The following is a 13,852-nucleotide window of genomic DNA, read 5'->3' on the forward strand; positions in this document are numbered from 1 at the left end:
TACCTCTAAGTCCCAACCCCAACAGTACGTGTTGGTCCAACCAGCTGCGCCTCCTATGTATCCTCACCAGCATACAACCCCACATATGAGGGCCGTGGATTTTTTTCACGGCCTCAATAGGGTTGCAAGGGGAGGAAGGGGCAAGGCCCCCACAGAGGAAGGCCTAACACCACCCCAAGAGGAAGACCTGGACGTGGTAGGGGAACAAACCCGCCCCTCCCACTGAGAGAACGCAGGTAGGCGGTCGCCTGTATTGGTTCAGGGACCAATGGACCTTCAGCCCTTGGGCACACAGCATTGTGTCCAAGGGACTGGGGTGGAGCTGGATCAAGAATCCTCCCCTCTAAACAGATTTTACCAGCCACCCACATCAATCCTACAGGATTATGTAACAGAATTGCTCAACAAACGAGCAATAAAGAAAGCAAGGCACCTAAAGTTTCAAGGCAGGCTATTCACTGTTCCCAAAAAGACTCCGATCAGCAAAGAGTGATCCTGGATCTGTCGCGTCTAATGCTAAGTTCACACATTCACGATCAAGGCACGCATGCGCACGCACAGCCGGAATTGGTGAAACTTACCATATACGCCGAAAATAGGCCCCGCCCAACTGGATACATGTCACGGACGATGTGCGTGATGCATGCGTATTATAGTGCGCCGCAAATGTACGCACTGCGTAAGGGTGACGTGGCGCTGACGAACAAGCGGCGCGCAGGCAGAAAAGTAGTCGTGGCAGAGCACGTAACACCAACGCATATATACCGTATGTGTTACGTTCTGCGAACTGAGTTATGCAAACGCCACGTTGGCTCCCACGCACTGCGGGGGTTAAACCCTCAGCTATATAAAGGCCGGCAGCTGCACATGTGAGCTAGTCAATGCCGTAATACCACAGCGACAAGACATACTACCAACGTGCTGAAGCAACATGGACAACATAGCTGAAATGCGTCAACTCATAGCTATAGCACGCACGGATAGACCAGAATTGTTGCCACTTGTCATTGAGTATGTGCACGCCATGTTATTGCTGGAGCTTGCAATGATTGCTGCAAAGCACTTAGGGCAGAAAAAGGCGCCCAAGGAGGGTGTGGGCGTGGCGTGCACCTGCAGAAAAGGATGGAGCAAGGTCATTATGACAACCTAATGGCGGAGTTGTCAACCGGCCCCAGAGCTGTACAGAAATTTTACCCGGATTGACAAGGACCTCTTCAATGAAATTGTTGAATGGGTCACACCCCACATTCAGAAGAAAGTGACATTCTGGAGGAAACCCATTGAGCCAGGCCTACGTGTTGCTATCACCCCACGCTTCCTCGCTACAGGTGATTCATACAAGAGTCTGCAATATTCGTTCCGGGTAGCCCACAACACCATTAGTCTCATCGCATCAGAGACCTGCAGGGCCATTGTTGCTGCCTTCGGGGATGAGGAACTGCAGGTGCCACAAACACCTGAAGCGTGGCAGGAGGTTGCACGGGTTTTGAGGAACGGTGGAACTTCCCACACGTAATTGGAGCTATAGATGGAAGCACATTAGGCTCCGTAACCTCCCAAGGGCAGTACGCATTACTTCAACTACAAGAAGTTCTACTCCATGGTATTACTTGCAGTTGCTGATGCTTCATACAAGTTCCTGTACGTCGACGTGGGAGCCATTGGGTCAGAGTCAGACGGTGGTGTATTTGCCCAGACCCGACTAGCAGAAATGCTGTTGCAAGAGGAAGCAAATCTTCCCCAACCGGATGCCCTGCCAGGTCAACCTAATGGATCTCCTGTGCCCTACTTCCTAGTTGGCAATGATGCCTTCCCCCTGAGGAATTACCTTATGAAGCCCTACCCCAAAAGAGGACTTAGCAAGGAGGAACGGATTTACAACTACAGGTTAAGTAGGGCACGAGGACGGTGGAGAACGCTTTGGGATTCTGGCAAACAGATTCCGAGTATTCCACACTGCAATATGCTTGAAGCCTGACCATATAGAGCCATTAGTGATGTCCGCATGTGTTCTGCACAATATGATCATAAGAAGAAATGCACGAAGACAAGAAGGAGATCAGGAGCACCCTGTCACACATGCTGTCATCCCTGGTAGCTGGAGGAGTGACCCGTCCTTAGGAGCAGCCCTTCCAACCGTGACCAGCAACACTGCAACGAGGGATGCAAAGGAACAGCGTAACATGCTGAAGGAATACTTTTCATCGGCTGAAGGCTCCGTGCACTGGCAGGAGAACATGATTTAGTTACTCTCCTGCATACCTGATTGTTGTAATTACTTAAATGTCTGTTCCTGCATCTATTTTGAACTTATTTAAAATTCAATAATGTATCAATTCAGGATTATTTTGCCCTGTGCATTTTTGTACTTCTGTTTGTTTTAGTTGATTTAATAAAAGATATTGCTCAAATCCATGATATATTACTCTCATCAATACTTGGTAATTGGGAAGAGGATAGAGCGGGACATGACTTTGCAAATGTATGTTTAATCAATATGAAATAAACATACATATAAATAAAAGAAAGAAGATGCAGTTATTTTGCCCTTTTTAATAATTTCTTAACATGGAATCTATTCTGATATGATAATTCTATCATTTTTGAAAGTACCTTCTCTTAACATTGTTTCTATTCTGTTCCTGTATTTATTTTGGACTTATTTAAAAATCAATAATGTATCAATTCAGGATTATTTTGCCCTGTGCATTTGTGTACTTCCGTTTATTTTGGTTGATTTAATAAAAGATATTGCTCAAATCCATGATATATTACTCTCATCAATACTTGGTAATGGGGACGAAGATAGAGCGGGACATGACCTGGAAGCGCGCGCCTGTCCCTGTTATCCCAGGTCAAAGCGTTGCCACATCTCCGCAGTTGCGGGGATGCGCAGCGTTGCCGCGCCTACTCCCACGCCATTCTGACAGTCACGCAGTGCCCTGGGGCAGCGTGGCCCTGCAGGTAAGGGCGTGGCAGCTGCGCCGGTCAACCCGCTGGTGGCGCCACGCCAGCGGGTCTGGCCACGCCACCTGACACCTGACCTGGCCACCCACGCAGGGTTTTGAGCAGGTCGAAAGGTTCCTGCCCCCGCGCATGGCCAGGTGGTCCGTAACGTCGCGCCGCATGCTGCCGCATTTACACAGTACTTACGGTACATTTACGTTGTATTTGGCGCTTGTGTTTACGTACTTTCTGGCTCCGCCCCGTTAAATCGTGGCCGCGCGTGGGCATGCGTGCCTTGATACGTGAATGTGAACTTAGCATAAATCTCTACATAAAATGCGACAAGTTTCGCATGCTTACGGTAGCTCAGGTTCGACTCTACTTCCGCGTGGAGCCGCCACCACCTCTATCGATCTTTCAGACGCTTATTATCACGCCCCGGTTGCGCCGGAACTTCTCTCAGTTCCTCGGTTTCAGACTCGGGAATCAAGCCTACTCCTTCAGGGTCATGCCCTTCGGTCTGAACATTGCACCCAGGATATTCACCAAGCTGGCGGATACGGTAGTACAGCAGCTCCGGTCCCAAGGAATTTCCCTAGCAGCGTACCTGGACGATTGGATAATCTGGGCTCCAACTGTTCCGGAGTGTCAAGAAGCCACGTCCATAGTCACCAATTTCCTAGAGTCATTGGGTTTTCAGCTGAACAGAGAGAAGTCCCGCCTGACTCCGGAGTCTCGGTTTCAGTGGCTGGGTCTTCAGTGGGATCTGTCCTCCCACACGTTATCTCTCCCTCCTTCCAAGAGGAAAGAGATTGCATCTCTCACCAAGAGGTTTCTCAAAAATCCGTCGGCATCCCGTCGGTCCCAAGAAAGAGTCCTCGGGTCCCTTCAATTTGCCTCAGTGACAGACCTGCTCTTGAAAGCCAAATTAAAAGACATAAACAGAGTGTGGCGGAGTCGAGCAAACACCAAGCTCAGGGACAAGGTCTCCTCTATCCCTCGAATCTTAAGGACAAGACTGCGGCCTTGGACCACAGTCAAGGGCCTGTCCAAAACAGTTCCACTTCAATTTCCCCCTCCGACACTAGTTATCCACACAGACGCTTCTCTAAGCGGCTGGGGGGGATATTCACCAAAACAGAAAGTACAAGGAACGTGGTCCACAATGTTTCAGCAGTTCCATATAAACACCCTGGAAGCCATGGCGGTCTTTCTAACGCTGAAGAAAATCTGCCCTCCCAATCGGATTCATATCAGGTTGGTGTTAGACAGCGCAGTGGTAGTTCATTGCATCAACAGGGGCGGCTCCAAATCAGGTCGAGTAAACCAAGTAATGGTAGCTATCTTCTCCCTGGCGAACAAGCACGGTTGGCACCTGTCAGCCACCCACCTAGCAGGAGTCCGAACGTGGTGGCGGATTCCTGTCCAGGACTACCCCGTTGGAGACGGAGTGGTCCCTGGATGCGAATCTTTCAAATGGGTTTGCCACCGGGTTCCGGGACTCCAAGTGGATCTGTTCGCAACGGAGAGCAACTTCAAGCTCCCCTGTTACGTAGCCCCCAACCTGGACCCTCAGGCGTTCGCCACAGACGCAATGACAGTAGATTGGAACAATTGGGAGAGGATTTATCTGTTCCTCCAATAAATTTACTGCTGAAAGTATTACACAAACTCAGGACATTCAAAGGTCAACCAGCCCTAATAGCCCCCTATTGGCCAAGAGCAATTGGTTCCCTCTCCTTCAGGAACTGGGATTATGGAGTCTTTGGATTCCCAAGCCCATTCTGACCCAGACAGTACAAACCAAGACTGTGTCAGCTTCCTCAAGGATTCAAAATGCCCTAGCTTTATGGACTTTATAAAGTTCGCAGCCCAAAAGGAGCAAACATTGACCCTGTCAATACTCTGTTTTAGAATCAGATAAAAGAGATTCTACTATTAGACAATATGACTCAGCAGTCAAAAAGTTAGCCTCCTTCCTGAAAGCATCTGAAGCCAAAATTATGACGACTAATTTAGGAGTTTCCTTCTTTAGGTCACTGTTTGAGAAAGGTCTGGCTCCCGCCACTATTACCACAGTCAAGTCGGCATTGAAGAAAGTATTTCTTTACGGCTTTAAAATCGACCTTACAGATTCCTATTTTCATCCATCCCCAGAGCATGCGCTCGTCTGAGACCAGTATCACGTCCACATTCGTTACTTGGTTTCTCAATGACGTCCTTAAGTTAGCATCAGAGTTGGATAACTCCCATTGCTCTTATCAGGATCTGTTAAGGAAAACCTTATTTTTAATTAGTTTGGCTTCATGTGCTAGAATCTCAGAGCTGTCAGCTCTCACTAGAGGTGATAATTTTGTTAACTTCCTCCCATCCGGAGAAGTCCTCCTTTCCCCTGACCCTAGATTTTTAGCTAAGAACGAAGACCCACAGGACAGGTGGTCTCCTTGGAAGGTGGTGCCCCTTCCTCAAGATCAATCTTTATGTCCAGTCTATACACTTAAATCTTACCTCTCAAGAACTCCACAGAGTAAGTCGGGTCCTCTTTTTATCAGGGAGAAAGGTGGTACTCTTTCTCTTAATGGTATAAGGCAACAAATTCTGTATTTCATTAAACAAGCCAACCCAGACTCAGTTCCTAAAGTTCATGATATTCGAGCAGTGGCTACTTCTATTAATTACTTTCATAATATGGACTTTTCAGAGTTATCAAAATATACGGGTTGGAAATCACCTCTAGTGTTTAAACGCCACTATTTAAAATCACTCAAGCCCTGAAATATTCTACTATAGCAGTGGGAAGTGTCATCTCCCACCTTAAATAATCATATCCTTTCCTTTTCCCCTGCCCGCCTACCTCATTTGCTTCTCTGCTTATTCTCCTGGTTGTTTATGCCTCACTGCCTAGCCCCTCATATTGATATAATTGTATCTGCTGATGGAAAAGTGTAATCTGACTAGCCATAATTGTTTCGCTTGCGGGGTACTGGACGGTTTTTGTTTGGCTCCACGTACCCCAGACATTTGTGTGTGTTAAATTCATTAGTCTTGTCTCTTACGTGTTTAGCCTAAGTTTACATGTATAGTTTTAAGGTTGTTTTTGCTTGTTCTGTGCACATTTCATGTTTCACTACTTTTAAGTAATTTTAAGGTTTTTGAGGTTTTTTCCCCATCATACCGGGGACCTCCATTGTTTTGTAGTGCTAAGTTTGTTGGTGTGCCTTAGAATTAAGATACCTTACTTTTAAGTATTCTTGCTTCATGAAAGAGATTGCTTAATTAAAATTATTTTCGTTACAGTTTTGCTTTTTCTTCAGATTACCCTCCTTTTTTCCAGTAGTAGCAGTCTTGGCATGACACGGGACTGGACTCAGAAAAGGGATTTTGACAGAGGAAAATCTATTTCTGAGGAAGGTCCCGCGGTCACCCGTGACCCTCCCTGTCTGGTCTAGTACTCCCCTCCCCTACTTGCACATGCCAAGTCTGGGGTTAGTGCTAGCATGGAATGAAGTAGGTGGCGCTGGTGTCGCCGTCCTGGCGGGTGTTGAGTGTGGGAGCTGTAACGGCTCACCGCTCTTTTACGGGGGTTTTGATAAGGAGAGATCTTTTGAGTATATTTCCGTGGTAGTGGTATTTCACTCACCCTTCATTATACCGACGTCTTCTAAAGACGATCGACTGGGGTAGTAACCCCAGCTTTCCTGAAAGCTCTTTTTCTCTGGTATATCTAGCATTGTTATACCTAGAAATTCGTGCTGTAATGGAATTTCACCGGGTGACACGGGACCTTCCTCAGAAATAGATTTTTCCTCTGTCAAAATCCCTTTTTTTTTTTTTTTTTGCCTTTCTTTCTCCACAAAGGCCATCAAAACTCTCCAGTCTTGAGGAACAATACATCCACTTGGTTCTGTCAGGTAACTTCTCAACCTCATGTTGATGTTTTGCCTAAGGATTTGCCCTGGTTAAATATTAAGACATGAAGTTTGTGCTCTTTTTTTCTTGGATCTTGCTGTTATTCTTTAGGTGGAGACATGAAGGTTTTCTTCCAATGTTGCAAGTTTATCAATCTGATGTCACTTTTTAAGTTATGTGATGCATTCTCAGTGGGGCCACGATAAGCCATGTTGTGTCTGTAGGGAAGGAAAGTATGCCTTCTTTCATCTTCATACCATTTCTCTCGTTCCTGGCATGGCTGTTTCTGGGTATCTGCCTTCAAGCGTCATGCTGTTTTACTTGTGGATCACACTAAACTGCTGCTAAATGCAGACTTCACTTTATGGGGGCAACATTGCTTCTTCTGACAGGACTGATTTTTTATCTTATCCTATCATCTTCTTTCCTCTTACACCCCCTTCTTGCCTGGAATTGCTCCTCTCACAAATTACAAAGCAGGCATGGTAGGAAAGAATGAATAACTGAGGCTTCATGGGAGGACTAAGCGTACACAGTGTGAACTTTTCAATCTTGATCGGTAATATTTTGATGTGGATGAGATGCACAAAAAAGGTACTATATGATCAACACGATTGTGTCGAAAACATATTTTGTGTTATAAAAACAAGATGACCTCAGGGAATGCCTATTCTAACCATAAATACAGTGAAAACACAACAATGCTAATGACAATGAAAAATGTTAAATTGTTACCATGCATATTTACTAACCAGACCAATAGTTAAAGTGAATTCTGGGATGAGAGTGATATCCTTATATCTGACAGTGTCTCATGCACCACCCAAACTATTGCTTTGCTTATTTTGACCTTGACAAAGTTATATGCAATGATAGTCATCCATATGCATCTAGTTTTATGAAAATATATACTCACCCTAAAAACATATCTTAAAAACAATGTTCAAGAAAAGCAATTTTCAAGATAACTGGAGAGGTCTCACTTAAAACTTAACAGAATTATAAAAAATAAATGTCCTTTCAACTTTACTTCAAGACATCCACAAGTGAAAAATTACTTCCACAGCAAAAAATACTTTTCTTAAAAGAAAAATAATCTACTTACCCCTTCTGGTTTAGCAACGATGAGGTGGGTACAGCTATTGTTTAATAACAGCGTACACTTTCCTCCATAAAAAGTTATCATTGCCCACATGGCTTTGGAATCTGCAAGTCCCATCTTCGAAAAACAAGCTAAAATGCCAGAAAACAGCTGACCTGTGTCTGGGGAGAATGCCTCTAATCTAAATATGAAGTTAAGGAGGTATAAAACAGTTTCTTGAAATATAAACATCTGAATTTTTCAAACATTACAGTTTTCTCAAGTATCTAAAAGCAAATATGTTACACAAGGTTTTATCTGCTGCTAGCATTGAATGAACATGATCAATTTTCAGTCATCACAGGTGAGCAGCCACTACAACTAATCTGCGCTTGCATGATACTAATCCAAGGTGGTCGTCAAGTATACCTTGACTTTGAACAGCATTACAGACCAAGAACCATATTGTGAATCACAGTATTAATATATTTAATACAAGTACAGGCAGCCCCCGGTTACTGGCGGGGGTTCCGTTCCGATGGCATGACGATAAGTGAAAATTGCCAATACCCAAAAATTGGCGCCTGTGTTAGGTATGTATCAGAACCAATATGTGATTGTCTGCGCCGATAAGCGGAAATCGGCGCATATCGGCCCCGAAAATCATCGCTATACAAGCCCAGAAAAACCGGATAGTCGATAACCAGGGACTGCCTGTACAGAATACTGTATAAGGGGTACAATACCATATACAGTACTATGTACTGTATGATCAACCCGAGCCCATGTACAGTGGTTCGATGTTCTCTTTATTAAACTTATGTTTCCTTATTTTATAACCTAAAATTCACAACAACCTACTTAATGGAAATTAAAACTGATTCAAATTACAATGCGATACATGCCTTAAATGTCTAGAAAAGTTTGAAATCACAATAAATGCATTCAATCTATAAGCATTTCTCTTGCTCTACATATGAATTTATGGTAAATGGCTGACGCAGTGTGATGTTTTCATAAAATTCAGTACAATATGCGCAGAAAATTTTCCAAACAGTAATGTGAAAAATACAATACTGTACCTATGGAAACTGATGCATGACAGATTTATCAATGTTCTCAAATTTTAAAGTTTTAATTTTTCCTACACATACAACCCTAGTCTTTATATGAATATACCTTCAGAAAAAATCGTCCAGTCACTTGAAGCTTGGTAATATGTAGTTAACCCTTTAACGCCGAAGCCCTATTTTCAAAAACGTCTCCCGTATGCCGGCGGCCTCCGAGAGGTAGCGCCGAAGCAGAAAAAAGTTTTTTCAAAAATCACAGCGCTTAGTTTTCAAGATTAAGAGTTCATTTTGGCTCCTTTTTTCTCATTGCCTGAAGTTTAGTATGCAACCATCAGAAATAAAAAAAATATCATTATCATATATAAATATTGGAATATATGACAGCGAAAAAAAAAAACTCGTATATAATTGTATACAAATCGCGCTGTAAGGAATACGGTTGAAGCTAATGAGTTAATTTTTTTAGTTGTATTGTACACTAAATTGCGATGATTTTGGTATATAACAGATTGTAAAACGATTAAAGCAACACAGAGAAAATATTATCACAAAATGATGCATGAATTCGTAACGCACGGACGTAAAAAAGTTTTTCAAAAATTCACCAAAAATCAAAATATGGTGCTAGAGACTTTCCAATTGTGCCAAAATGAAGGAAATTGATTGAATATTACTAGCCTGTAAGTTTTTTAGCTTACAATTGCATTTTTGAACCATTTCGATCGAGTTAAAGTTGACCAAGGTTGATTTTTTCCATTTATCGTTATTTCGATGTAAATATAAAAAAAACTGTGAAGAGCTAAAGGAATGATATATTTTTTGTTGTATTCTACATGAAATTGCGCACATTTTGATGTATAACACTTTATGTAACGAATAATATGAAATAGTGAAAAAATTACGGCAAACTGACGCAAGAAATGACAGGATTTTCAGCGGAGTACGCGCGCGCGGAGCGAAGGAAAATTTTTTTTTCAAAAATTCGCCAAAAATCTACATATTGTGCTAGAGACTTTCCGTTTGTTGCAAAATGAAGGTAAATGATTGATTGTTACTTGAATGTAATAATTATGGTTTACGGATGCGTTTTTCGATCATTTCGGTCGAGTCAAAGTTGACCGAATGTTAAAATTTTGTCAGTTATCGTGATTTCAGCGAAAATATTAAAAAACTGTGAAGAGCTAAAGGAATGACATATTTTTTGTTGTATTCTACATGAAATTTTGCACATTTTGATGTATAACACTTTATGTAACGAATAATATGAAATGGCAAAAAAATTACGGCAAGCTGACGCAAGAAATGACAGGATTTTCAGCGGAGTACGCGCGCGCGGGGAGCGAAGGAAAATTTTTTTTTCAAAAATTCATCAAAAATCTAAATATTGTGCTAGAGACTTTCCGTTTGTTGCAAAATGAAGGTAAATGATTGATTGTTACTCGAATGTAATAATTATGGCTTACGGATGCGTTTTTTCGATCATTTCGGTCGAATCAAAGTTGACCGAATGTTAAAATTTTGTCAGTTATCGTGATTTCGATGTAAATATTAAAACACTGTGAAGAGCTAAAGGAATGATATATTTTTGTTGTATTCTAAATGAAATTGCGCACATTTTGATGTATAACACTTTATGTAACGAATAATATGAAACGACGAAAAAATTACGGCAAGCTGACGCAAGAAATGACAGGATTTTCAGCGGAGTTCGCGCGCGGAGTGAAGGAAAAATTTTTTTTTTAAAATTCACCAAAATTCTAAATATTGTGCTAGAGACTTTCCGTTTGTTGCATAACGAAGGTAAATGATTGATTGTTACTCGAATGTAATAATTATGGCTTACGGATGCGTTTTTCGATCATTTCGGTCGAGTCAAATAAAGTTGACCAAATGTTAAAATTCACTTTGTTTGCTGGGTCCTTCTCCAGCATCCCAGTCTAAAACTCGCCACACACGCTCACTTCCAACAGGCAGTATGCGCCTTTCACGGTCCTGACGCCTTTGTGACATATCTACAAACGTCCTGTTGCAGCACGAATACGCAAACACTCGCCAAAGTTCTGCAAAACACGCTCTGCGTCAAAATATCGCTCCCGCAAGGTCCGATGCTGATGCTATCTGGCGTGAGTGGGAGGGAATTAGGCGCATCATGCGCATCTGGGTGATGCTCAAAAACAACAGAACACCTGGATCCGTGAACTCCCAGCATCCGCCAAGGCGCGATTTGAAATGTTCCGCAAACTAGGCCTATAATTATTTTTCCGCGAATATTTAAAAAAGCATTTTCAGTCGACGTTTGCAACGCCCACTCGGCATTCGACAGACAATTTTTGACGTTTAAAACGTCCAACAGGCGTTTAAGGGTTAACTAATAGCTAGTTAGTGAGGAGCTGGAGGACCCTGCCCTCACTTAACTGTTGGCATTCAATTTTTCCTTTGGCAACAAAGCAAATGCGAGATTATAATTAAATACTTCAGGCATGCATATGACATTTTTATGATAAAATAAATTTTTATATATACTTATCAAGTAATAACATGGCTATGAGGTAGTGCTAGCATTTGTTAGGTGTAGGTAACATGCCACACCCACTTTCAGAGACCAGGAGGAACAACTGAACAGAGCTTCAATTCGTTTGCGCCCTTATGTCCATGCGAAGGGAAGAGGGAGGGCTCAGACTATTTAATTACTTGGTAAGTATATAAAACTTTATCATAAAAATGTCATTTTTATACAAAGTAACTTACATTTTATATAAGTAACTTACCAAGTAATTACATAGCTGATTCTACATTGAAAGGAGGTAGGATCCATGGACATATTCTACTCCGAGGCACCTGACAGTCTGGAGCCTGTCAGGGCCAGAGCGGACAACCCTCGGTGGTACCTGAAGAAGTGAGGCTGTCTGAGCAGCGACCACTTTTGTGGCAGGAGCCCTGGAAGTCCACTAACAGTCGTAGCAGGTCTGGGAACAATTCCTTCCTTGACCAAAACAGAGCAACTAGGGTCATCGAAACATCTTGGTGGGATGAAAACTTGTTGATCACCTTCCTGATCATACCGAAGGGAGGAAAGGTGTATACATCAAGACCTGTCCAATCCAGAAGCATGTAGTCCATCACTCATGCGAGAGGGTCTGGGACAGGAGAACAGAAGCAAGGAAGACAGTGGTTCCTCGATGTTGCAAACAGGTCTATGGCTGGCGTGCCCCACAACCTCCATAGATCGTTGCAGACTAGAGGATCCAAGGTCCACTCAATCGGAAGTACCTCTTTGAGATGACTCAACTTATCTGCTAAGACATTCAGCCTCCCATGTATAAAACGAGTCACAACTGACACCTAGTTCTGTTCTGCCCAAAGAAGGGGCTCTTTCGCCAACTCGTACAGAGAGAAAGAGTGGGTACCTCCCTGTTTTCGTATGTACGAAAAAGCTATCGTGTTGTCAGCATGGAGACCCAGGTGAATAGCCTTCAGCTCCTTTACACTGATGTGGGAGTTTCTCAGATCTTTCAACCACGTCCCAGACACTTTCTGACTCCCGAGAAAAGCCCCCCAACTTAGATCTGAGGCATCACAGTAAAAGTTTAGGTCAGGGCTCAATGGGAGCAGAGACTCCCCCCCCGAAGTCTTTCCTCACACAACCACCATCGAAGATCCTGCTTGATCTCCAACGTGATGGGGAAGATGAAGGAGTCCAGCTGGGTCTTCCTGCTCCAGTTCGGTTTTAGAAAGAATTGTAGCAACCTCGTGTAACCTGCCCGACTTCACGAACTGTTCCACTGAGGCAAGAGTCCCCAAGAGACTCATCCATTGCACCGCTGAACAAGATTGGAGAGAGAACTTTCAGAGGGTTGTAGCTTTTATCAATTTTGACATATTTTCATATAAATCACAATAAGTGCCAAAATCTTAACCTTCGGTCAACTTTGACTCGACCGAAATGGTCGAAAAATGCAATTGTAAGCTAAAACTCTTACATTCTAGTAATATTCAATCATTTACCTTCATTTTGCAACAAACGAGAAGTCTCTAGCACAATATTTCAATTTATGGTAAATTTTTTAAAAAACTTTTTCCTTATGCCCGCACGCTAACTGCTGAAAATTTCAGAAATTCTTTAGTCACTTTGTCGTAATTTTTGCACCATTTTATATTAGCCATTACATAAAGTTTTATATATGAAAATGTGTGCAATTTCATGTAGAATGCAAAAATAAATAACTCATGGTTGTAGCTTTTATCAGTTTTGAAATATTTTCATAGAAATCATGATAAGTGCCAAAATTTCAACCTTCGGTCAACTTTGACTCGACCGAATGGTCAAAAAATGCAATTGTAAGCTAAAACTCTTACATTCTAGTAATATTCAATCATTTACCTTCATTTTGCAACAAACGAGAAGTCTGTAGCACAATATTTGGATTTATGGTGAATTTTTGAAAACTTTTTTACTTCCTCACGTTACGAATTCATGCATCATTTTGTGATAATATTTTCTCTGTGTTGCTTTGATCGTTTTACAATTTGTTATATATCAAACTCATTGCAATTTAGTGTACAATACAACAAAAAAAAATAACTCATTAGCTTTAACCGTTTTGCTCAGCGCGATTTGTATACAATTATATACGAAATTTTTTTTTCGTGCTGTCATATATTCCAATATTTATATATGATAATGATATTTTTTTCATTTCTGATGATTGCATACTAAACTTCAGGCAATGAGAAAAAAGGGAGCCAAAAATGAACTCTTAATCTTAAAAATTAAGCATGCTGTGATTTTTTTAAAAAACTATCTTTCCGCTTCGGCGCTAACTCTCAAACTCTGTCAGCATACGGC

The 13,852-nt window shown here is 42.2% G+C and overlaps 1 protein-coding gene across 1 annotated transcript in view; it reads right to left on the reverse strand.

The window, feature by feature from the left end:
• The window catches only part of LOC136849124 (PAX-interacting protein 1-like), a 408,835-nt gene that overhangs the window by 308,955 nt on the left and 86,028 nt on the right, over nucleotides 1-13,852 (reverse strand). The window contains 1 exon segment of the mRNA XM_067122120.1: nucleotides 7,961-8,138. Coding sequence (XP_066978221.1) covers nucleotides 7,961-8,138 — 178 coding nt within the window.

Source organism: Macrobrachium rosenbergii, chromosome 2, assembly GCF_040412425.1.
Source record: "Macrobrachium rosenbergii isolate ZJJX-2024 chromosome 2, ASM4041242v1, whole genome shotgun sequence".
NCBI lineage: Eukaryota > Metazoa > Arthropoda > Malacostraca > Decapoda > Palaemonidae > Macrobrachium > Macrobrachium rosenbergii.